The 25,804-nt window shown below is 40.7% G+C and overlaps 4 protein-coding genes across 5 annotated transcripts; 3 read left to right on the top strand and 1 right to left on the bottom strand.

The window, feature by feature from the left end:
- Positions 1-658: 658 nt before the first annotated feature.
- Positions 659-3,869, top strand: mrpl9 (mitochondrial ribosomal protein L9). Its single transcript, XM_085261444.1, has 7 exons — positions 659-857; positions 1,929-2,088; positions 2,185-2,309; positions 2,399-2,452; positions 2,538-2,639; positions 2,724-2,807; positions 3,047-3,869. Exons 1-7 carry the CDS (start codon positions 783-785, stop codon positions 3,320-3,322), a joined length of 876 nt encoding a protein of 291 aa, XP_085117570.1. The 5' UTR covers positions 659-782; the 3' UTR covers positions 3,323-3,869.
- A 36-nt stretch (positions 3,870-3,905) lies between these two features.
- On the bottom strand, positions 3,906-9,447 carry prcc (proline rich mitotic checkpoint control factor). The gene is made up of 7 exons (XM_085261443.1): positions 8,321-9,447; positions 8,184-8,231; positions 6,822-7,307; positions 6,468-6,560; positions 6,142-6,288; positions 5,929-5,994; positions 3,906-5,444 (listed from the first exon to the last, which is right to left on the bottom strand). Exons 1-7 carry the CDS (start codon positions 8,624-8,626, stop codon positions 5,358-5,360), a joined length of 1,233 nt encoding a protein of 410 aa, XP_085117569.1. The 5' UTR covers positions 8,627-9,447; the 3' UTR covers positions 3,906-5,357.
- Positions 9,448-12,701: 3,254 nt separating this feature from the next.
- On the top strand, positions 12,702-20,660 carry LOC146549168 (hepatoma-derived growth factor-like). Its single transcript, XM_085261445.1, has 6 exons — positions 12,702-13,146; positions 14,919-14,995; positions 15,143-15,281; positions 16,428-16,586; positions 16,656-16,835; positions 18,030-20,660. Exons 1-6 carry the CDS (start codon positions 13,060-13,062, stop codon positions 18,048-18,050), a joined length of 663 nt encoding a protein of 220 aa, XP_085117571.1. The 5' UTR covers positions 12,702-13,059; the 3' UTR covers positions 18,051-20,660.
- Positions 20,661-22,389: 1,729 nt separating this feature from the next.
- mrpl24 (mitochondrial ribosomal protein L24) lies at positions 22,390-25,413 on the top strand. 2 transcript variants are annotated; one of them, XM_085262833.1, is made up of 6 exons: positions 22,390-22,485; positions 22,733-22,919; positions 23,516-23,611; positions 24,042-24,145; positions 24,542-24,672; positions 25,014-25,413. In XM_085262833.1, the coding sequence occupies exons 2-6, from the start codon at positions 22,737-22,739 to the stop codon at positions 25,148-25,150; spliced, it is 651 nt and encodes a 216-aa protein (XP_085118959.1). In that variant the 5' UTR covers positions 22,390-22,485; positions 22,733-22,736; the 3' UTR covers positions 25,151-25,413. The 2 variants fall into 2 exon arrangements, with proteins under 2 accessions (XP_085118959.1, XP_085118958.1); XM_085262832.1 differs by lacking the exon at positions 22,390-22,485 and having other exon boundaries at positions 22,492-22,919.
- Positions 25,414-25,804: the final 391 nt, after the last annotated feature.

Below are 25,804 nucleotides of genomic sequence, written 5' to 3'. Positions count from 1 at the left end.
ATACATCTGCTATTTAGGAAGCATAGTCTGGGGACGTGAGGGACGACTAGTCCATCACTGGGGGTGAGGTCACTTAAGCAGATAAACGTGACAGTCGCAAAAAAATGTTGAGACATTTTTTAGAGTATGTTTGAGAACAAAAATTTCCTTTGGAGACAAGAACATTTACATTCTAGATCTCCAAAAAACTGTTTTAAAACACATGAAAAAAAGGTCTCTTGTTGCGTTAAATCATTATTGTGGAAAGTACAAATTAAGTAAAAAGGTTACTGTTGATTAAAATGTGTTAATTTACAGATTAATGATTAATCTCATAAATCATGACGCACTGCTTTATAAGTATCGGTATCTGTATTGTATCTGCAATATTGGCAATGCACTTGGTATCGATACAGCACTAGCAGGCGATCCTGAGGCGACCTCTAAAAAGGGAGCCGCTGAAAGAACAGATTGCCCTTTAATATTGCCTGATTAAATGATTGCCTGCAAAATGTTCAGTCTTTACACGTTAAAATAAAAATATCATGAATCATATGACGAATATTTGCGTTATTGCGTTCTATCCATATTTACATTTAAGTTTTTTTTTCTTTTTTGAGTTTGAGGTCTTTTGTAGTCAGGCTTTTTTCTGGTCCTCTGTGCAGCTGGTGGGGTCCTCCTACGCCACACAACAAGCGACGCTGTCAGGCATGCTGTAGACAGGCTAGAGGTGAGTTTACAGAGACCGGAGATAAACTAATGATAAACTGCCGCAGGAAAACTTACCTCTGATTTGTGGGAGCATGTGGAGCCGCCTCGTCCTCCAGGCTCTGCTCGGCCAGCCTGCCGCCAGGAGCTTCTCTCTGACTGCTGCTCAGGTCGGTGTTTCCAGGGGCTCTGCGCTCTCCTGCACTACCGCAAATCTCTGTGCTCTAGCCCGCACATTACATCCACTGTGCTAAAGCACAGAGATTTGTAGTCTCTACCAGGTTGTTTAGATTTTGTATAACAAAGTTGGCACCAACTACTTTTAGTTAGCTTATAATAAACTGGGTTGAGACATACCAATAAAATGAATGCAATTTTATACAGAAATCCCACACTAAGACTCTCATAGAGGTTTAAGTCTGAAGTGCTATTGTGGTAGAGGCAATTAAATTATCCAGAAACCTGCTTCTAGATCCGTCATCTATGCTCCAAGGAGCATAGATGCTAAAAACCATCTAAACACCCACCTACGTGCCTTGAATGTACTTTATTTTTGAGAAAGCCAATGACAGTAGGGGCTAGAGATTTAGCATAATGCCCATTAATACGCGTGTCTTTCTTCTGCACTATTTTCAGGTAGATCTTTGATGGGTAGAAGGTTAATTTCTTGTTGTTAAAAATATTTACATAAAAATATCCTCAGGATGTACAAATTACAGTTATTATCAGTTGGCTCAGTTATTTTGTGGATGGATGTGACGATTGGAAGGTTGGTGGTTGATGTAAGGAGCTTGGAAAGAAAAGCATCTGGACTTCTTAAAGTTTCTTGAAGTCCAGACGCTTTTCTTTCCAAGTTCTTTAGACTATGATGACCTGGATGACTGAGAACCTTCACAGTCATGTTGGAGGTTGATCCTTGGCTCCTCTAATCTTCATGTTGAAGTATCATTGGGCAAGATACTGAACCCCAGATTGCCCCTCATGCATCCACTGCACTGTGAGTGTGTGAATGTTAAGTTAAAAGCACATTAGCACAGGGGGGAAAAACCCTTGTTTGAATGTTTGTTTGTAAAAAGTGCTTACCTGAGGGATAAAGCAATATATATGTATGATATATATGTATGTATAACAACCTTAATAACATTCTCAGTACATGAAATTAATGATTTGAAGTATCACAGAAGCTAGAGTCCACTTTCAAAATGTGTAAAGTCACGTGTGGTTGCTTGATGTTTCTGCAGAACACAGTCGTGGTGGAGCGATGGTGGCAAGTGCCCTTGTCCAAAGTAGGGAGTCCACCGAGGCTTCACCCTCGAAGACACAGAATCTACAAGCTGGTCGAGGATACCAAGCATGCTCCTAAGGAGAAAATGGAGCTCATCCTGACTCAGACGGTACCAAGTGAGTATCACAAGGAAGTTTAAACTAGTAACGATGTGTTTTCTAAAATTCTTTGTAATATGAAAACATCTTTTTGTTTTGTTTTTTTTGTGACAGAGCTCGGCGGGCGAGGAGACACCGTGTTTGTAAGAAAGTCTGTTGGACGAAACAAGCTGCTGCCTCAAGGCCTCGCAGTGTATCCATCACCAGAGAACAAAGAGATGTTTGCAGAAGAGCTACGTGTGTGTACTCCATTTATATTCCATCATATATTTCAAATGTATTAAAGAGCAGTACTCAATATCACCTTTGTTGGTTTTTGTTTACACAGCTTTTGCGTGAGGGGAAAGCAGGAGACAGAATCCAAACCCGCACAGGACAACTGGTAAGTTTCATGTCAGGCGCTTTTGCTCAGTACAACAAATAGTTTTAAAACCAAGATTTTAACAGGGGTTTCTTTCTGTTTTCAGACTGTGGAGCTCCTGAAATGCTCCAAGCTAAAGATAAACAGAATGCCCTCCGAGGAGTTTCAGCTCAATAAAGAAGTAGTCTGCAGACAGTTTGCTAAGAAGGTGTGATGCCTTTCAGTTTTTATCCATGTTTCTAATTAATTCTGTTAACCAGATAAGATACTCATATTGCTTTTGTTCCCGTAGTTGGGGATAGTGGTGCCACCTCATGCACTGAATCTTCCATTTGAACCTATTAAGGATGTAGGTGACTACTGGTGCGATGTCACGGTAAGATAAACTATATCAGTGCATCTCGTGGGCAACCTTTTGCACCAAGTGTAGCTTCGTACTGTGTCTTTGCAGCAGAAAGAAGTTGTAGTTACTCCATGTAAGCTCCATGCTGCAAAAAACAATTGTTTTCCTATTATTCTTATAATAAATAAACCCTTAGTTATGCATTATTTATTTTTTGGACTGCTGTTTTACCAGATAACATAGAAACATGAGCAGTGTGTTATTTCTTTCAGGTTAATGGCTTGGATACTGTTCGCGTTCCCATATCTCTGTTCCCATACGAGGATCCGTCTGCAAGCTCTCAGCGGCAGTTGAAAGCCCAAAAGCGGCAGCAGGCAGCTGCAGCTGATTCAGAAGCTGCTGATGAGGAGGGCACTGTTTTAAAGGCAGTTTCTGACGCAGCGGCAGAGGCCGAGGCTGGTGAAGAGCCTGCAGGATCCACTGCCGCAGCTACACAGACAACGGCAGACACAACAGCACCACCAAGTGGAAGCCTGAAAAAAGATTAAAGGACTCAAAATGCAGATGATGTTTGGCTGTAATGCACATGTGTGCATAGCAACAGCTGTCTGTGTGTCTATTAAAATTGCTCAGTGTCACATTCTGATTATTTTGAACAGTGTTAAAATAGCCGTCCATCTTGTACTGCTTATCTGGGTCCTGGTTGTCGGGGCAGCAGTCAGATACCAACGCTCCTCCCTCTCCCCATCCACTTCCCAGGGACACTGAGTGGTTCCCAAACCAGCTAGAGGCATAATCTCTCTCCGGTGTGTCCTATGTGTGACACAGGGTCGCCTCCTACCCAGGAGGAAGTATACTGGCAGTGTGGAGGTGTAGCGTCTCCACTATAGAGTCCTCCCGAATGACCAGGCTCCTTAAAGCTGAGAGTCCACACACTTTAAAGCACAATGTTTATAGCAGTTTTTAAAATCAGTTTTCAGGATGAGAATAAATAACACAAAACTGGTAAAGAGCCATCAGGATCAGCAGCTACACAGGAAACCTTTGAGTGGGAAAGTTTGTTTTACTGTATGCAGCATGAGTATTATTGTGATAGTAGCAATAATGAAAACTGCCCATAGACATACAAAGTGTAAGCAGTCAGGAAAATCAAAAGTTTATTGATCAATTTTAACTCGACAATGCACAAAAGTAAATGGTAAACCAAAAACCAACAAATTATTCCGAGGAATGCTGTTTAATGTCATGTTAGTGGAGTGCCAATACAGTTGTGTGGTTTGCAAGTCGTTGCATGAGATTTGCTGAAATCAAAGCTCTGCAATTTATTTTCCCGTCTCGGCGTAAGGATATACGAGCAGCCTGTCGGCTTCTTTCTTCTGCTCGTGTTTAGAATTTAGCTGTAGTATTTGAGGCAGATCAGATTGTGTAATTGTTTCTGATAAGTTGTTTTCTGATAAGAGTTCACATTTAAAGTTTGACAACGCAAGATGTATGAAATGTATTGCATTTAGAGGAAATCTGGCTCAGGTTTGAACACTTCTGCTGTCGGGACAAAGAACAGAGGACTCGTGGAGGCTTGACTATTGCTTTGGTAAAGACAAAATGTAGTTACATAGAGTCTGGAGATATAAAAAGCATATTTTTACTGCTTTCCATCTGAGAAAGTTGAACAAATCACTAAATTTCCCCCCCAAAATTTGATGTTTAAAAAGAAGAAGAAAAAAATACATATAAAATGTTTAAAAAATGAATTTAATCTCCATTTTTAAGGTGGGTGTTTTGCTTTTAGCACCGCCCGCCAGATGCTGCTACCATGTTAAAAATCATATTGATTTAGAGTCTTCAATGTTTCCTCAGAGCAAGAAGACAATGACGTTCATGTTTGGTTCTCTGGTCTTTTTCAGTTTTCCAGTGGGAGAAAATGAAACGCACATTAAAAAAATAAGAAAAATAAAACTTTTACAAACAAAAGTAGGTATCAGTTATATAATAGCAAACTTCTTATTACTAATGAGCAACTGCAGCAAGTACATGTTTATCAGAAAACAGTCGATCCTGTGTGCAGATATGTAACACGTCACAGCTTTCCAGTGACTCCAGCTTGTTTAAAATGAATAACATCCAGATTTCATTAATAACTTGCATCATTCCCAGAGAACCAAACCTTTGTTTCTGTAGATCACAAAGAAGTACAACATGAACAGGAAGCATAAACATTCAAAGGAAAAACATTTAGAATAATGTCCACTTCAGAGTCACTTTACATCTGTTCTGCCAATGACTGAGCAAAAGTACCTTAAAAATACTGTTACATAAGTATAGTGCCTCTATTTAATATAAATGACAGTGAATGGGGAGTGTAGCGGTTGTGGCTGGATCTTAGATATAAGAATAACACCTGGTCAAACAACAGAACTACTGAATATTAACAGGTCAACACAAATACAGGATGGAGGGCAGGAAGGAAAATCTGTATCCAGACTGTATGCTTACTGTTTCTAAACATGTTTCCTCTTTGTGGAAGTATATTTGGAAAGCTCTACTCTAATTTCTGTATGTCACCACAGTCCACAGTCATGATGTTTAGAAGCCATATTTGGCCTGGGTCTGTCGGCGGGTTAACCTGTTTTCTGCCCAGTTGTTTTTCAGCTCCAGCTCACGTTCCTTTGCCTGTGAAACGACAGGGAAAATAAGAAATGTTGTTTATTTGAACAGATTTCCAATAAGAAGACAAGAGATGCAGCTACGGTGAGCTAAACCATGTGGGATCAGTAAAGTATGCAAACCTCTCTTCCCTCTCTTGTCAGACTACAAGAGAGGGAACACCTGTGCATAACAAAGCTAACACTAGCATTCTGGCAGAGATAAGGGCAACTATTTAGCTTTTCCTAATCCTTTGTGCAGGCTTCTTTCTTGCAGCTTATTGTGCTAATCACTGGCACACTGCAGCTGACAACTAGACTTTAGGATAGCTCTGTACAAACAGGCCACCAAGCAGAAGTATTACGTGTCTACACATGCCGCGCAGAGTGCAGATTTCCACTCACTTTCAAAACAAGCAGAAAAATCATCTGTGACGTTGGACTGCAGCTACAAAGTCTTGAATTAAATTTACATCATACAAATGCACAATGCGTGTTTTAGCAGCACCCACCTGGTGGATGAGATAAGTTATCTGATGCTTGCGTCGCTGCTGTCCTGTAGGTTGTTCTCCTCTTTTCTGTGGAAAGGTAAAGAAAAGCGGGTGTTACAAAAAATTAAAGAAAATATTCCATCTTAAAATTATGCTGTGCATCAACATTTTAGTGAGAGGAACATAGGACAATCTGTTGCAAAAACAAAAGAGGAAGCGAGCCGATCGGGTCACCTTGCTAAAAGACTGCCGATGCTGCTTCTCTTCGGTCATGCTCTTGGTCATCCACTGCTGGTTGCCGCTCAGCTGGTCGTCGCCTTTGATCTCCAGAAACTTCACCTCCTCTTTGCCCCTGTTTCTTTTCCCCTGCAGCCGCATGAACTGCAGGACAAAGAAAATACCGGTTAACCAAAACCTTTTCTTAATTAACAGCCTCTAGTTGAGGACAAAACAATGATAACACCATAGAGCACAGGTACAAAAATCAGTCTGTGTAAATAATAGAATTTGCTCTGATAACAAATAAGAAAAATGAGGCACACAAGTAGCATAGTTCTTACCGCTTCATCATCAAACATGGCTGAGTTGCCGGGCTCTTCAGCCTCTGCTATTCCCGGGTTGGGATCTTGGTAATATGGCTCATTGTAGTATCCCTGTTCAAGCAAAAAGACATAGGATAACAATATAATTCATTCATGTTAGCTACATTGTGACTCTTGTAATTGAGAGTCTGACACAGCATTCATACCTTAAAAGATATCTTTATCTTAACTGGAAAACACTGAAATGCAGGCATGTCTGAACTAACATGATTTATGACTTATTAGGAAAAGCTGGCATCATCTAATTGAACATAATGACTCAAGTTAACAGCATGAATCTGATACATATGTACAGTATAAAGTCATTATTACCGGAGGAAAAGCCTCTGGGCCCGCTATGGGTTGTTCATATTCATTATATTGACCTCCCCATGCGCCACTTGTCTCATGTTTTCCCCCAAAGTCGAGAGGGGCATCCGACTGCCCCGGTTCATCAGGAGCTGCAAAAGGAAGGGGCTCTGCAAGGGCTCCTGGCTCAGGGTCCAAGCTGGGGACGACTGCAGGTAGAGGTTGAGAGCTCTCGCCTAGAGAAAAGTAGTTCTGTGGGGTTATGTCCTCTTCATTATCCTGGTCATCTGAAGCTATCTGTCTAGCCAGCTGGAGGGCAGCTGACTTTGCTGCAGCTTTGATGGCGGAGGGAGACGCACTAGAACCAAGACCATGTGCAGGGGTTCCAGGTTTGGGTGCTTTCGGTTCTTGCCGTTTAGTTAGCGAATGAGGGATCAGAGGTCTGTCCGTCTCCTTCACTGTCAGGTTTTTGGGTTGTGGCAGAATGGAGGACAAGCCTGTACCTGCACCCTGACAGAGAAAGGAGATATGGGTTGAAAGAGAGAGGAAATGGCAGCTACATCATAGGAGAATGTTGTTACACTATGAAATCTGAGGAAAATAAGATATTCTTTGTCACTGGTTCCTACTTTGTTTTTATTTAATTTAAACCTCAATCAAAGAAAGAAACAATGAGAAGAGTGAAGTGGCAGACCTACATCTAAGCTAGAAACCATATAACGTGTATTTACATGCGAACCACTGTGCAAGCCAGGTTAATCTGCAGTATTTTATAACAAATAAGCATTTAGAGTTTGTGTACACAAGCCTATAACATGTTTACGAGCTCATTACACTGAGGTAACATTTTATTCAAGAAACAGCATAGGGACCTTTCCCCAACACCAACATTGGTGCCTCACTGGTATATATGCATGTTGAACTATATCAATGCCTGTTTTGTATTTTTACTATTTACTACCATTTTATCTAATTCAGAAATATGTTTATTCCACATTCCCAAGGTTGATTGTGTTCATCTGGATGAGCGTTTTCAATGGGAGAAACATTTCGTCACTCATCCAAGTGACTTCTTCAGTCTCAGCTGACTGCAGGTTTACTCAACCTTACAAACAGTACATCTGCACAATAACAAACCAGCCGACTGAATGAACAATGGACTGTGAGGTCAATTCCTTGATCGTTAATATGCAAATTGTCATGACCATTGACCAAAAAACCACTGATCAATGGCCATGAGTACTGCAGTCAGCTGAAACTGAAGGAGTCACTTGGATGAGTGACGAAAGGTTTCTCCCATTGAAAACGCTCATCCAGATGAACACAATCAACCTTTTGGGAATGTGGAATAAACTTCACATAACTGCATGTGTCTGATTTCCTTACCTGATTTTGTAGTTTCTTCGTTGCTGGTTCGTCATCATCTGAGTCTGACTATGAACAACAGGGTTACAGATGATGAATTAAAACCTTATTTTATGCAAGAGGTATGAGCAAACAGCTTGAAGTAGCTCAGTACTCACATCCTGCCTCTGGATCTGCGGCACGGTGATCTTGACGGGCTCTGTCCGTTTCCTTGGCTTGGGTAGGCTGGAGAATAAGCTTCCTTTAGATGGCTGAGGATCTGGATCATCGGCTGATGAGCTATCCTCTACTGCAGTGCTCAATGCTGTCTTCTTGGCTGGCCCTTCGGTCCCTCCTGCCGATACCGTTTTTTTAGGAGCAGGCAGGTGTGAGAAGAGCCCTCCTGCGCTGGGTTTGCTCTCCGGCACGGCAGAGGTTTCCTCTGAGTCACTCTCATCACTGCTACCATAGGCGACTAAAGACATGTTTGCTAATGTTATTAAAGATGAGCAATCTGCAGAAACTCGTGGACATGGATAACCTCTTCTCCTTGATGATCGCAAGAAGCCGTACTCACACTGGCTTATCCGACGAACTGACTTCTGTTAAAAGGTAAGGGAATCTCTGATCGCTAAAGCTGCGATGATAACGACATGAAGCCGAGCGAAGCTGTAGTAGAATATAGCGCAGGGAGTTAAAAGGGGTCGCCGCAATGAAACGACTGACTCAAAGCTCTGTCCAAGTTCGCAATGCTAGCCAGTGTTAGCTAGGCCACCGCAACAAACGATATCAGCTAGCTGACCGCTGTGTTCCAGAAAAAAAAGCAGCTCTCCTTAAAAGTGCTATTATAAATAAAGCAGCAGCTATGTTGTTTCGCACCACAATGCGCAACTTTGCTGTGTTGTTTCGCCAACAAAATAAGCTCGTTTAGTCCCTTGGCTCCATCAAAACATTCGCCTCTATCGTTCGTGATCGAAAATGCGACAACTGCGCAGCTTTTTGCGCAACACTCTTCTTCTTCTCCTCCTACTCCTCTTTCTTCTTCTTCTTCATGTTTAACGGCGGTTGGCAACCAACGTAAAGGAGCATTACCGCCTCCTACTGTTCCGTAGTATGGGTCAGACAGTGAGCTTACAATCTGTATCCAAAAAACAACACAAAACCAAAAAAAAAAGACCCTACAGTCTTTCATAAACACCTATATCCTTCAGAAACCCCACCAGTTCTCTCACCTGTGCCCTACTACCCTCCAACACACTCTTCAGATTAAATTCCCCAATTCCCCGCTCCTTCAATCTATTCTGCAGAACTTTCCTCTCCACATCATAACCCTTGCACCGCAGTATTACATGCTCTTCCACTTCTCCGCTTCATTAATCACATTTTAAACAACTTCAGACCACTGTCGCCCCATATGGCTCGAATAGGGAAACAATATGATTTCGAAGCACATCTATACTTTTGATTATCAGGACTGTACCGACAACTGGCGTCAACCTTTAAAATATATATATATATATATATTTTGCTTTAGATTTGTAGTAAACTGTTCTGCTTCAGTAATTTAAATGTATACATAATTAGAGCAGCAAAATTATACAGACATCATAAAAAGTGAAGACTTGAGCATTTATACATGTTGTCCTCTTTTACTCTTGCCCTTCTGAAGAAAATGCCAAAACAGTCTTTAAACAATAATGCTGAAAAAAAGAAAGAAAAGAAAATCAGTGACCTCAGACAAGATTCATGGGTGTAGAGAAGGATGATAGACAGGGGGCTAGTGTGACAGAGGAAGACAGAGAGAGATAGAGGCGACCCTCAAAAGGGAGCAACCAAAACAAGACAAAGAAGAACAAGCCACAGTAATGTGTCTGTGAAGGTTCTCAGTCATCCAGGTCATCGTAGTCAAAGGAGCTTGCACAGAAAAGCGTCTGGACTTCTTTAAGTTACTTGAAGACGTTTCACCTCTCATCCGAGAAGCTTCTTCAGTTCTAAGGTCAAATGGTGGAGAGTCCCTAGTGGGAGTATCCCCCCACAGAGGGACAAAAGGACCCCCTGATGATCCTCTAATCACCTGAGCCAAGGTGTGAAACTGGGTGTGGGTCCCAATCAGCCAGAGTTTCGGGTGTGTTCATTGTGAAACCTGGCCCCACCTTATCATGCGAAGGTGATAAGGTGGATCTCCCACTAGGTTTATATCTGGGACTCTCCACCATTTGACCTTAGAACTGAAGAAGCTTCTCGGATGAGAGGTGAAACGTCTTCAAGTAACTTAAAGAAGTCCAGACGCTTTTCTTTGCAAGCTCCTTTGACAAGCCACAGTAATGTTATCGTTTAGGGACGACCGTGGCTCAGGGGGTTGGGAAGCGTATCTGTAACTGGAAGGTCGCCGGTTCGATCCCCGGGCTCTCTGTCCTGGTTGTTGTGTCCTTGGGCAAGACACTTCACCTACCGCCTACTGGTGAGGGGCCGATGGCGCAATATGGCATCCTCGCTTCTGTCAGTCTGCCCCAGGGCAGCTGTGGCTACAACTGTAGCTTGCCTCCACCAGTGTGTGAATGTGAGAGTGACTGAATAGTGGCATTGTAAAACACTTTGGGTGCCTTGAAAAGTGCTATATAAATCCATTGTTATTTAATTCAATTTTATTCATGAACTGACACTTCATGACAATAGCATGAACTACAGGAAAAACTAGGCAAAAGCTCATGAAATGCAGTATATTCATATTAACACACCTGAAGTAAAAATAGGTGAGTGGAGGAGAAATGCTCAATGTGCAGCCTCTCCAGCTCCAGGGTTATCCTGTTTTTTTCTTCTCATCATTGTCATTGTCTACCCACGCACATCACAAAATTGCAGCAAACTGTGTACATAATAATATTCACATCATCAAATGGGCGATTAATTGAATGTCATGTGGTGTGGTCTAAGCCTATCAAAGAACCGGATGAGAAATATCATGTTAGCTAGAAGTCAGAAACAGGATTTAAACCTTTAAGCTTCAATTAAAATGTGACAGTGGAGCTGTCTGCTTGTTGAAGTAACTGAAAGAGTTTTTCTCCTCCTTTATATAATTGATTTGTGGCCATTAATGGAAGATTTTGTAGGTTTCCATGAGTGGATTGTGAAATGAGAATCGATGATTAATCTTTGATGAGTGTGTCAACCTTTACCAGACAGCCTGCTGGGCTCATACTTTTGCACTACAGGAACTTTAGTCATATTAAATTTGAACACTGTGGTATGTTCACAGGACTTTAATCTCTCTTTACATTTTTTGGTTAATCCAAGATGTGCTGTAGTATGAACCACAGTTGTGCTGAATAAGACCTTCACAGGATCACCAGTGTGACCACCAAGGCCAGCATTACACAAGTGTGAGATAAACATCTGCCATCAACGATGATAAGATTGCACAGGCTCTTGGTCTTACCCAGTGGAAGGATTTGAGAGAAACTGTATTAAGTAATTATTTTAACTAGTTTAGAATTTAGAGCCTGTTGGAGTGCCTGTGTTATCTAATTTAGCAAAAGTTTGTAAAATTTCCTGGTTACTTTAAGCCTTTGTTAAAGCCCACTTGTTAAAAATCACAGTCCTAGTGGGTGTGTTGTTTTTCGAAAGCCAAAACCTCCTTGGTGGACAATTGAAAATGTCAATACATAGGAAACCCCCTGAATCTGGTTGAGTAAGAAAAATAATTAAGTTACCCATCATTACTTACTACTAATTATCTTGGACATTTGTACTTGTTTTTAACCAGATATTTAACTCTTAGTTAAGTTCCTCAGGTTGTAAAGCATGGCCTTTTTAAAGACCTTTTGGTGAAGTCTGAATTGTAGTCTCAGTTTTCCACCCAGTATAGGTGCTGCTATAGCCCATCTGCTTTAAGGTTGCTGTTCATTCAGAGATGCTCTTCTGCATACCTCAGCTGTAACAAGTAGTTATTTGAGATTCTATTGCAATCTTATCAGCTGAAAGCATTTCTATCCAGAGAAGCGCCATTCACTGGATATTTGTTCTCCTTCAGACCATTGTCTGTAAACCATAGAGATGTTTGTATAGGAAAATTACGGGATATCGGCTTTTTCTGAAATATTCAGACAAGCCCTTCTTCTTTTGGCTGCTCCCTTTGGGTTCTCACAGCTGATCACCTGTCTCCTTCTCACCCTGTTTCTTATATCCTCCTCTATCCTGCCTACCCTCTGTATGTCCACCTTCACTACATCAGTGAAGCTCCTCTGAGGTGTCCCTCTTTTCCTCCTGCCTGGCAGCTCCAAATTCCAAATGTTTAGTCCAGTATATCTAGCAGCCCTCATCTTCACATGTGCAAACCATCTCACGCTTGCTTCTCTAACTTTGTCTCCAAAATGCTCAACATGAGCTGTCCCTCTGATGTGCTGAGCTCCTCCAGCTCAGCTTCTTGTCTTTTAGTCAGCTGTTGCTGTTATGTGATTGGCTGATTAAATATCTGCGCTAACGAGCAGCTGTACCTAATAAAGTGGTCGGCGTTGCTTTTAGGTGCGTTAATTACTGTGGTGCTTCGGTCAGCAGGGGCGCTGTGCCGCTTCAGGTACAGGGGGCGCGTCTGCAAAGGGAAGCGGGTTTCAATTTCAAACCCAAATAGTCCGAGGGACGAGCCAGCGGCTTGTGGGAAAGCGCTAATACGAGATAGTTACACTACCGCGTTTAGTCATAGCAACTGTGACACTATTCAGACCACATCTGTATATTTGCCCCACGTCGTGGCAAAAGTGCGTTACCCGCCGTGTCTCCGCTCCAGTTTTCCGCGGGTTGATTTTATTCTGGATAACAAACCGTCGCCTGCCTGGCTTGCTTGCTGCAGGTGTTTTTGACCACTACGGATAGTTTACCATATTAGTTACACACGCACATATTTACATCTTACATTTTCAACATGCCGAGGTCCAACAGGCAAAAGGAATACAAACCCGGAGATCTTGTGTTTGCTAAGATGAAGGGCTATCCACACTGGCCTGCAAGGGTAAGTAAGCGCTCGTCGTTCAATATCTCATTTCCAGCGTAGGGGTTTGGTTTTCATCTCGTTGCGCCTTAGCCGCTCGGCTCCAATCACTTGTTTACCTGCGAGGCCTGTAACAGCCGCTAGCTCCACGAGTTAGCCTAGCGCGGCGGTGCCGACCATCCACATACATACAGCTAGCCTACTGTAAACCACTGCGAATTTCTTTCTGGAGATTCATCGCAGAGTAGACACCTCTTTAACCTCCCGGGCTAACAAAATATTAATGTTTTTGCCAGTTGCTCTTTGCCGCCTTTAGTGTGCTGGTCTTTTTCGTCCCTAGGGGCCTTGTAAGGCTAACTTTGAGCTGTAACGGTTAAAACCAGCACTGTGGTAACACAGCATTGATTACTAGTTAACGGTCATGTCGTACGCAGCGTTAACGTGTGCTTCGCTGCAACGGTGGGCTGCTACTAAGCCACTTTGTGAGTTAGCAGCTCGCTAAATATAAGTTCAAACTGCCCCCCTTTTCTTTTTAACTGTTGCTTTACAGACTAATGGCTACTTGTGAAGCCAAATGCTGTGGTACTTTGTAAACACGCCTGCCCAAACGTTTCGAGAGATAGCAACTCGTAAAGTCGAAATTAGTTCCATTACGTTAAAAAAAATGCTCCATGGTAATAAAAATAGTCACGTAAGACTATAACGTAATGTCTAACTGGCACTGCGGTCGGCATTTTCCTTGTCATTCAAAAGAAAAAAGTGAGAAAATGAAGGGAAAAGCTGCTCTTGGAGCATTTTTAAGTCATGCTTTATACCAAATAAATAAAAAAGATGATTACTGCAACCAATACGTTAGTTCTGTGCATGCTGTATTACAGCTGAAGCAGGAAAATGTAAAAGCGAAGCAGCATGTAATCCCATCAGCCACATCTGTCTTGTGCAGTTGAAAAGGAAAACTTAGATTGCAGTTTTCAGTCAGTGTTTCTGCCCTTTGGTGTTGCAGCCATTCATAAAAGTCAACTAACTATGTCTACCTGCTTTAAAAAAAAATCACTGTTCATTCATTTAAAGAATAAATATATAAAAAGAAATGTTCTATAATCTGCACTACACCACCTAGTATCTGTTTTGATCTCTGCATCTTCCCTCCTTTTTCTCGGTCTTATCACCCCTGTCTCATGTCAACAGCCCTGCCCCACCTATCCTGACACAGTAGTCCTATCTGGGGATGCCAAAAGGCCTGTGTGGCAGAGGCAGAGCCACGCCACGATTGTCTATCATAAGAGTGATTACCTGTGCCGCTGCGTAGTGCTGTGCTAATTTAAAAGCATGTAAAAAAAAAAAAATTGGCATGTCCGAGCCAAACACTGTGCTGAAAGATGGTAAACAGTAAAACTTTCACCAGGGAGTTTGTGGGTGCATCAAGGTGTGTAATATATTTCAAAAACTGCTTGTTATTTAGTACTGTACAAGAATTTGCAGGTCTTTGAACCTAATTTAGCTTTACTGTTTAAACTGTTTCTTCATAATGAATTATTTGGAGTATTTATCCAGGATCTAACCTAAAGGCATCATTTGCACAAGTTTTCCACTCTTATATACGGTGCATTATTTTATGATGAAATACATTTGTGTAGTAGTATTACTATTGTTTGTATTTGTGGTTTTATAGAGAAATGACCTAACTCTTTTGCCTATTGTTTAACTTTAGAATAATTTTAGTATTTATTAAAGTATTGAGTTGGTTTTTTTACCAGCTTTCCTTTTAAAACAACTGTGTTGCTAATTCACAGATTGACGAGTTACCCGAAGGAGCTGTAAAGTCGCCTTCAAACAAGTACCAAGTGTTCTTTTTTGGAACACATGAGACGTGAGTATTTTTCCATTAATGTTGTCACTTTTTAATTTTTTCACGTGGATGCAAAATGGGAAGAAACTTGGATCATTTGTCAAAACTTTTTTTAAAAAGGGGTGTGTACATATTTTATTTTAAAAAAGTAATAACTGACTGTTGTAGGGCCTTCCTGGGGGCCAAGGATTTGTCCTCATATGATGAATGCAAGGAGAAGTTTGGAAAAGCAAACAAGAGGAAAGGATTTGCTGAGGGACTCTGGGAGATTGAGAACAACCCCACGGTCACGCATGAAGGCTACGAGGTAAGTAGATATGAAGGCCACTGAGGTTAGATTTACACTGTGTTGATTGATGTATCCTATTTTAGCTTGAACACCTGCTGATTCATACCAGTGATTATCACACTTCAGCTCATCTAATTGTTGCCAATTTGGTGATTATCGACTTTATAGCCCACAAATCCAGTGACTTTGTGAACAAGGGTTTGCCAGTTGTGACCTGTAAGTGCGCCTTTGGCGGGAGAGCCAAAGGCGCACCTCTGTCTGCTCTGCCCAATGAGTGGCAAAGACGAGCAAGCAGCAGCACAAGTTGTGGTTTGTGGTTTGTACTGTGTGAGAGAATATTGAAAGGGGGAAATAGCATAAGCGGGATGTTTTTCTAAACTGGCTTGAAACATAAAGAGCTGGTTTGATTCTACACCACTGCCTTTTCAGCGGCCACATTTGCTGCTTTGTTTTGGTTTGCTGAATTTATTTTCAACATGTAAACAGTTTCCAGAAGTAATTTGGGAAGAAGGACTGCTACAGAGATGGGTGAGAGCAAAGATTATTATAAGTAACTAAAGCCAAACTAAAAGTGGGTGTGAAAAAATATCATAAATGAAAAGTGAAACAATGTTATGTGCATAATTACTGAAATAGCTTTGTACAGAGAAAATATCTTTTAATTTTAATCTGAAATATGTCCTCTCAGCAAGCACAAACAGGCTCTGGTGCAACTGTTCATTGAGACTGGAATGTCTCAGGGATTTTTAATATTATGTATTACTGTGGTGGTTTAAACCTATTAAATTTTACAATCTGACAAATACCCAAATACACCCATGCTATAGTAAACTAAAACTAGCACTGAAAGTAATAAAAAGAACTGCTAAAATTAAACAATAAAACTAAACAGCAACTAAATCTCATTGAAAATGAACTGAAACCACATTGAGTTGAAAGCACAACTGAAAATACAAAACTGTAATGACTCTGATCAGAGCACACTCTGCTGGACAAACTATGTAATGTAACCATTTATCAGTTACTCTCAAAGCTCACTCAGCTGTTTATCTGGAAGTTTAACCTCTACTACGTCACTAGTGATACTGTCACACCTCGCCATTGATGGGTAGATCTAGACTTAGTTTCCCCATGTTTCACTAATGTGCAACTCTTTGCCTGTAGTCATCGAAGAAGGACAACACATCAGAAGGAGCAGGAGATACGGGCAGTTCAGAAAAAGCAGATGCAGAAGGCAGTAGTGACGAGGACGAAGGAGCCCTGGTCATTGACGAGAAAAATGAGAGGGGAGGAACCAAACGAAAAGCAGAGGAGTCCACAGAGGTGAGGTTAAACCTGACTCACAGTCCAAGTTCACTGTAAAGCCGTCTGATGCTTATCAAACTTTTATAGACCTCTCCGAAGCGGCCAAAGGATTCAGAAGCGGAAGGTGATTCTAAAGTAGACGGCAACCAGTCTAACGTGGAGCCCAAGCTCAACGATGTGGCTGGACCCAAGGCGACTGCTCCTAGTGAGTCGAAACCAGAGGCCCAGGAAAATGCTCCAGCAGGGGGCCAGCAAACAGCAGAGAAGGTAAAACCCTCTTATTCGTTTTGGTTACCTGGGAAACATCCCTTAAAATGAACTCGTGGTGAGTTTTCTTTTTCATAAGAGAGGAAAAATACATGCATATTCACATCAAAAAGTGGGGCAGGTGCTCGGCCAAGAAAATGTGTCAGCAGTTCAATTTTACCTGAACATACCTGGCCTTCATCAGACCATCTGAATCAAAATAAATTAACAACGAAAAAACAAAGTAGAATACTAATAATTCAACAAGTTTGTCTGTTTTGGCAGGTGTTTAATGGACAAAGATGGAAACTTTTCTGAAGCCACCAAAACACCAGCAAAACTAGAAGCCATTCCACATGAAAACGTAGCTGTTTCCATGTGTTGTGGCCTTTTGTCCACATGTAAACGCTGTTATATAGCAGTAAAAGCCAGTTTCTGCATTTACACGTGGACAAGGAAGAAGTCAACATGTGCCTTCTTCCTCATTTTACGTACTTTTGAAAGTATTGGAACACTGTTCAGGTGTTTTCAGTCCAACTGCCATAAGTGCATAAAGTCAATGTCCTAGTCATGCAGTCTGCTTTTGCAAACATTTGTTAAAGAATGGCTCATTCTAAAGATATCACTGAATTAGTGTGGTACTGTAATAGGATGTCACTATTTCAACAAGTCAATTTGTGAAATTTCCTCCTCTCTGGATATTCTGCAATCAACTGTAAGTTGTATAAGTGCAAAGTGAAAGTGTTTAAGAATCACAGCAGCTAAGTCATGTGAAGATGGAGAGCAGATTGCTGAATGTGGAGTGCATAAAACGCTCTGCTGATTCACTAACTTCAGAGATTAAACCTCCTCTGGCGTTAACATCAGCACAAAACCCTTGCACTGGGAGCTTTGTTGCCCAGAAGCTGCTGTAGGTTTACTGTTTTGGTGGAACAGCACTTTTGTCCATATAGTGTATTGTTGTTTTGGGGGGTTTTGTTTGTTTTTTAAACATGTGGACAAGTTCTGAAACTTCTGAAAATTAGTTAAGGAAACTGTCTACACACAAAAAAATTATTAATGTAAAAAGCCAGTGCTTACCATCATGTATTTTAAATAAACTTGATGTATCAGTAATATAAAAAGTACATTCCCCACGTCTTTTTGAATTTCAGGCGGTGGATGAAAATAAAATGAAATAAATTCTTTAATTGCTTTTCCCTCTTGTTCCCACAGCCTGCGACAGACAGCGCTTAACATCGACTCAGAAGAAAACCACGAACCTTTGACGCTTTTCTCTGGAATTTAAGCATCAACACAATTACCTGCAGGATGCCAGATTTCAGCCGTTTAATTAATAAGAGAATTTTAAAACAAACAAATAAATAAAAAAAACAAAACAACCTAAATGTTTGTATTGAGAGACAAACAAATACTCATTTGCCATTTTTTGGGATATCATATATCCCAGAAAGAAAAAGTTTGCTAATCTGATTTCAAAACAATTGAATTGAGCACTTTAGGGCTCATTTATAAATGGGATTTTGGTGTGTATATATTTTTTATTTCTAAGTGCAATTACAACGACTGAATGCTAGGTGTCAAAACATTTTTCAGCTTAGAGGGGATAAACACTGAATATATGGTAAATTTAAGAAACAAACAAACATTAAAATCACAAGGAAAAAAACATTTATTTGACAAATGCTCCCATTTGATGGTTTTAAAAAGTAGATATTGTACAGGCGATAGAACAAATTTTCATCAATGCTCTTAGCTTAAGTTCATAATTTTACTGCTTCCATTTGTATCACCTAGCTTTTCAGCCTCATTTAAATCATTTATTCATTCATTCGAAATATGATTGAATATTCAGAGGTTTTCTGTTTGTTTGTTTGTTTGTTTGTGTGTTTTTTTTTCCTGCCCCCATTAATCGTCGTCTGTTTTGCCCTACAACATTTGTTGTTTCGGTGTGTATGCTTGATTGCGAGTGACCAAAGTACGTGATTCATTTCACAGGAACCCATATGTGGAATTAATTATGTAAACCCCTTTTGAGAAAAGCAAATTTAGGATTTAAGCCCCTCTGCTACTCAGTTTAGGCCTCAGTCATGCAGGCCTAGAAACCAGTTGGCAACTATCTGGCAACCACTTAAATGTGTATTCCCAATCACTTGGTGAGAAGTTGCTGGCAGTTGCAAGGTGAAACTGATTGCAAAGAAATATACGGAGCTGCACTGAAAACCTGCTTTGCGTGCTCTCAAGTTGCTGTACTTGTGTAGAAGATGCCGACTTGTCTGCAGACATTTGTCACCTAGTTGCGTAGCTGTAGTAAAACACAACTCAGAAACGAGACTGTTCCCCAAAGATGTTGGGTGCAAACTTGTATTCTGAAGTCGGAACGTTCTTTATTTCCTGTTTGTGTCAAATTTCAAAAAGTTTCACTTCCGCAGAACCATTAGTTGGAAAGTGTTTGCTGACAACTCGGTGTCTCCCTCCCAAACTACAGTAGACTGTGGTAATCTGCTAGTAACCAAATTAATCACAAGGAGGGATTAATTGTAATTCTAACAGATCTAGAATTAGTGACTAAGCCCATGAACATAAGAGTCAAGAAAGAAAGCTGTTCAATGGGACCAGAAGTCTATTTATAATTACAGTTCAGATAGAATGCAGATTTAGGGCACTTCCACGTTAGCTTCATCCATGTCTTTTACTGATATCAGCTAGCAACAACCGCTCGCCAAATGGTCAGAGAGTGCACGTTTCTTCTTGGTGACCGGAGGTTGCTTGGTAGTTACCGACTTGTCCGTAGGCCTGTGTGACTGAGGCCTTACGTAAGGAGACATTCCTGAGTGATGTTCTGTCTGGGCAGAATCTTTAAACTTTAGCATCAGGTTTCCCAAACATCGATTTATTCTAGTGGCAGACTTGGAAAAAATTTTAGAAAAAAATGCTGGTGTAGGCTTAATCCTTATCTGGGGAAATTGAGCCTTAAAGGTAATGTGGAGCAGTGGTAATGACTGCAAGGGAAAGGTTGTTGGCATCACCCCTCCATGTGGAAATTATCTGGAAAAGTCTTCTAAAACTCAGTTTCATGTTGTGATTTCATGTTTAGCTTACAGTAGTTCCACTGTTGCTTGAAGCTGTTGAAAAAAAAAACTTGTGTTCAGAAATGTATTCTCGACACCTTTGAAACGAGTCGCTGATCTGGACTGCACAAAGTGAGATTCATTGAAAGAAACAAGAAACTGAATATGGGTAAATACAGAGAGTGAACCTTTTGTAAATCTTCAGTTTATGACTTTCTTTTCTTGGTTTCCCACCCTCTTAACTGGAATACTAATCTGTTTTACTTCAGTGGTCTTATTATTTTGACTGTGAAACAAAGTTGTGACGTGTTTTATTCCAACATCTGTTTAGACGACATGTTCAGAATATGGTGTTATTTTCCACTGTAACAGTATCCCAAGGGGTTCGGGCCCTTTCACCCACGCCATTTGGATGTCATCGTCATCGCTTCAGTGTTCTTTCATGTAATTAGCAGCGTTAGCTGATAGTTTATCACACTATGAACTTTTAAGGGAAAGCTCAGCTCTGAATGTTGTGTCGAAGATGGCCACCTTCCTATCGTCACACCGCTGATTTAAAAACCTTAAAATGGTCAAAGGCCGGATCTGGAGGTTATTCAAAAGTTTAATTTGGAATTAAAGTGTAAAACTTTGTTTTGTTGTTGTTGTTTTTTTTTTGGGGGGGGGGGGGGTTAGCCTTCTGTTACCTTTGGAAGCTGCCATTCATCTTAATCTGCTGCTTTGTTTACTATTGTAGTTGCCAGACCATTTAATAAACATGTTGATTACAAAAAAACACTTGTTTCTGCCTTACTTAAACTAATCTAGGGTATCAGCTTTCTGGAAAGAACCCAAAACAGTCACATTAGTTGTTGTGTTTGGTTTTAACGATCAGGATTGTCTATTTTTATTGAGTCAGTACAGTGCCTGCTGAAAACCAAGTATTATGTGGGATCTGTTGCTCTAAATCGAGCTCAGAGCATGGGAAAGGCTACCATAACTTTACAGAACAACTAAAATTAATTACTTGTTTCACATCTAATTATTGTCTCTGATTTGAAAAAAAAAATGCAGGAAATTAACAATGGAACGTGTTTTGTGTCTCTATGCAGCTGCCACAAATAATTTGCTGCTGACGCAGAGCCTCTCTGTGCGGTTCGGCCCCAAAGGCTGTGGTAGCTGAACTAGTTTTGTTGTTACGTAACATGTCCTGACAGCTCTAAGTTTGCTGTGGGGTTAGGTTAAGCACAAGTTGTTTTAACTACTGTATTAGGGCGTAGATCCAACCGTGGGCTGAAACTGATTTTGGAATGCGGTGTGGTGTCTGTTCATCCGGCTCTCAAGATTAATGACTGTGTCTGTGCTTACACAGATTAGCTTTATTGTCTGTCTTTGTAACCCAGAAAGGTAAAAATCCGTCTTTCGCTTGCAGCAAACATGGATGTTTACCAAAATCCAAGGTCAAGGACAAACAGTCACATGTATGATTGCAGGTTTTCATAAATGACAGCCTCCTCTCATGCTTAAATATCACTCGTGCTTGTCACAGTGACATAGCAGCGAGGCTTGTAATCACGGCCTGCATCTGCCTCAGTGGGTGGCCTTGAAATTAAATATTTCCACACTGAGCCATTCAGGTTTTACACATAACCTTTTGGAATCAGCAAAAATGTAGTAGCAAATCCATACACCCACCAACCACTTCATTAGGTACACCTTGCTAGCACCAGGTTGGACCAACTTTTGCCTTCAGAGCTGCTTTAATTCTTCGTGGTATTAATTCAATGAGGTGCTGGAAGCATTCCTCAGCTGCTCATCCATGATGTGAATCTCCCCTTCTACCAGTGTTCAGGAAAGTGGTCTGAGATTATTTGAATGTTGTGAGATGGTGCATTAAGCTGCTGTGGTTGTAATAAGTGGTTATTTGAGTTACTGTTTCCCATCAGCTCAAAGCAGTATAGCTGTTCTTTTCTTTGCTGCTCACTGGATATTTTCTTGTTTCTTGTTTACAGATGGTTGTGTGTGAAAATCTCAACAGATCAGCAGCTTCTGAAATACTCAGACCAACAGTTGTGCTATGTTCAAAGTCAGTAAAATCACCTTATTTCTTCATTCTGCTGCTCAGTTTGAATTTCAACCGGTCATCTTGACCATGTCTACATGTCTAAATGAGTTGCTGCATATCAAGCCAGGTCCAGACGATCTGTATTCAATGAACACTTGAACAGGTGCACTATTGAAGAAGCTGGAATTGTTGAAAATGGCATTCATTCAAAAACATTTTAAGTTTGTCTTAGACACATTTGCCTTACTTAATTTTAAAACGTTTCCTCTTGGTGTTATATTTTATTTAAAAATGTAATAAAATATTGCGTTCTTTATTGAGTCACTCTTAGTATTGTATGGCTTGAATATACTGAGCAGCAGCTGCAGCAGTGTGAAGGTCATCTTGCCCAAAGCAGCCTGCTCTTGGCTCTGCCTGCATACTGCCCACATATCGGTCAATTTAGCAACTGCGCATGCGTGAGGCCTGTTGCGACCCTCCTGTCCAGTAGGTGGCGCTACCGGTAGGTTCCTGTAGGTGTCAGCTCCGCTACATGTGTCATTGACATCAACAGAGGGTAAGTGATTTCTGCATGACGTTCTTTTATTGTATTTTAATACATCTACTTTTAGGGTTGTACTTAAAAAAAATTAGGCAGCAGTCTCATTTGTGAAATGTTTGTGTGTACGTAAACGGCGGCGAGTTAGCCGCTCTAGGCTAACGTTATTGATAGCATAATTCATATTAGCCTAGCTTGCGTTGCTCCTGTGTATGGCTGCCAGCCTCTTGGAAAAAAAACCTCAGCACCCTTGTTTGACTTGCAGCACAATGAGGCTGACCACTCTGCTGTCGATGGCAGCCAGGGTCATTGTGCCCAAAGATTACCGTTACGGCACCAACAGGCCGTGGACAGCCGCTGCTAAAAGGTTAAATCCACCGGGGAAGAGGAGGAGGAAGGTGTTTGTTGAGCCGATAGCGCCAGAGGAGTGGTCTGTGCTCAAAGGGGACACGGTGAGAAAACATTTTTTGGGACTCAGCTGTCAAGCTTTCATCTGACTCATATTGTGCAAATATTTTTCTTTATATTGATAGGTTTAAATTGTCTAATATTCAGTGTTTGGTGTAAAGCTTTCCAAAGTTTCACCCCACAATTGAGTGCTAATAGAAAAGAACAATATAAGAAGCAGTCCACTCACCATTTATATTCCCCCGTTGTTCTAAAACCAAGAAGAAACAGAGAGCTTTGCAATACATAGTAGAAAAAAACTATACAAGGCAACCGATAATGAGGATAATATTAAAATCAAGTCCAGTATGTGTTCATGTGATTTATCTGTATGTTGATAAAGTTTTAATCTGTAATACAGCTAATGCTAATAATGTTGTAATTACTTTGGTGTAGCCACAACTGATAGAGTCAGGAGAAGTAACATACATCTGTTGTAAACATGCATGAAAACTAATTTAGGAAAATTCAGTCAACGAATTGGTAAAATATTTTCTGGCCAAACCAGCAAAAGTGGTACAGTAACAAAAAAGTATATTCATTTTATTTAAAGTAGTAAATTTCCTACATAGAGTTTAAATGTTTGCTTTTGATTTCTCAGGTTGAGATTCGGAAAGGCAATGACAAGGGAAAGCAGGGGAAAGTTATCCAAGTCTTCAGACGCAGAAACTGGGTCATCCTGGAGGGACTGAACACAGTAAGGAAGTGTTGTTTATTTTTTTAAATTTGTTTATTGAGAAATGCGCATTATAGATTTTGCTTTTGAAATGTAAGTTACATGCCTTTTATTGAGTGAGCATTGTGTAAGTGTTGGGAGAAGATGAAAGGCTATCTGTTTTCCTACAAAAAATTTTCAGCATACACTTGAACTGTCCTGGACATGATTACATTACAGATTTTTTCATTTCCCCCAAAATTATATTAGCTGTTCCATTTCTTTTTTAGCTCTTTTAAAAATGCTTCATACTTATCTCGTTGCTCCACCAGGTGGAGCCAGATGTCTGGGATGTGGGTGGTCAGGGTGTAGCTGCAGACAAAGCACACCATTGAAAGCCTTTTGGCATTCATCTGTTTGCATTTTGTGCCTTTTAAATGGGAGAACTGTGAACTTTTTTTTCCCATCGTAGCATCACAGGTATATTGGAAAAACTGCAGATTACCGTGGGACGTACATTGCCAGTGAGGCTCCCATCCTGGTCCGTGATGTTGCCCTCGTTGACCCCTCAGACAGGTATGCTGAACTCTGCCTCAGTCCTAACATCTGTTGCTATGCTTATGCAGAACCTTAAACTAGATGGACCACGGGTTAGTTCTCAGTCTTAGTTTGGCTCCTTAAAAAAAACAAATAAATAAATAGTTAATTTTTGTAACCGTAAGTGTTAAAACTTACAGCTGTAATAGATTTTAACATAAGATTTTCTAGTGAAAAAACAGCAATCTGTAATCTCTGTGCATCTGTACAATATTCTTTTCCTTTACAGCACCATTAAAATAATTGTGATAACACAGCAATCTAAAGTCAAAAAATAGTTCACCTTTTCTTTTTCTTTTTCCTTTTCCATTTAAATGCTCCTGCTCTTTGGCATTTTTCCAGACCAGTTTTAACTTACTGATCTCGATCTTACAGGAAACCCACCGAGGTCGAGTGGAGGTTCACAGAAGAGGGTGAGAGAGTCCGAGTGTCGCTCAGGACGGGGAGAATCATCCCGAAACCAGTTGTGGAGCGACGAGATGGCATTGTGCCGCAGCAGTGGAAAGGTAAGGGTCTGTGTGTGTGTAAATTTCAGTAGCCATTTTATCTCAGGGGTTGCTTAGAGTCGTCACATTAAGACCAGCTGTTGTTTATTTTTCCGCCTGTTCAGACTTCTGTTTTTAAGTGATCCAGTTTGACTGTTTTGAAGTGGAAGAAATATTTCTTTCTAAACTTGAACGCACATAGGCAGGACTGTTTTTGCTAGTGCAGAACCAGCACACTATTTATTTCAAGTTCTTCTTGTGTGAAACTAAAAGTCTTCTGTTTGTCCAACAAAGTGATAGAAGTGTCTGATGATTGAAAAAATAGTTGGTGTCAATTGAAACGATGCATTCTGCTTTCACAGATGGACCTAAAGATACCAGTCCCGAAGATGCTCTTGAAAAGACATACATACCATCTCTGAAAACCCTGGAGGAGGAGGTCATGGAGAAACTCGGTATCCAGGAGAACAGGAGGCACCGAACGTCCTACTGGTACTGACCAGACAAATCAGAGACACTTAGCCTCCCCTTTGTGCTGACCAGTTTTCACAGGAGCTCTGGACATACCTTGTTCTGGAGTTGAGCAGAAGGTCAGGTCAAACAGAGACTGTGAAGATACCAAGTGGAGGCTGTACGGACTCTTAACAAACTGCTGCACCATGAAAATGATCTGTAAACAATATGAGGAAGTGAAGTCAGACTGCAGTTCACTTAGGTGTCCCTTTGTTTCTTTATAGTGTTGTGAATAAATGTCAGACTAAAGTGTTTGCATTTTCATGTGGAAAATCACAATCACGGGGTGCAAAGTTTAAAGATTTCATACAAAAAAAACCCAATGATCCTTGTTGCCCATTTTAAGTTTGTGTCAAACTTGTTTGGATACAAACCTATGAGGTAATAATATTAGTGTTTAAGACACGCTCCCTCGTGTGACTAAAAATCAGTTTATGCAGATTTTCAACAGTCAAAGCTAATGATTAGTCAATTGGCATCATGGGTGGGACAACTGATGTTGTCGAGCTTAAATGAAGGATGAGTGATAACAGAAGCACAGACAGTAGAAAGGGAATTCTTGTAGCAATTTGCTGAAACGTGCAAACATACATGAAAATGCAGTACATAAGACACAGTTTGTACAATTCTAACAAGCCCG

The sequence above is a fragment of the Mchenga conophoros genome, linkage group LG22, assembly GCF_057382185.1.
Source record: "Mchenga conophoros isolate Kocher_MC1m ecotype Shallow Benthic linkage group LG22, M_conophoros_male_GT1.1, whole genome shotgun sequence".
NCBI lineage: Eukaryota > Metazoa > Chordata > Actinopteri > Cichliformes > Cichlidae > Mchenga > Mchenga conophoros.
Note: the sequence above shows the minus strand (reverse complement) of the source record. Positions and strands in the feature narration are given on the sequence as shown.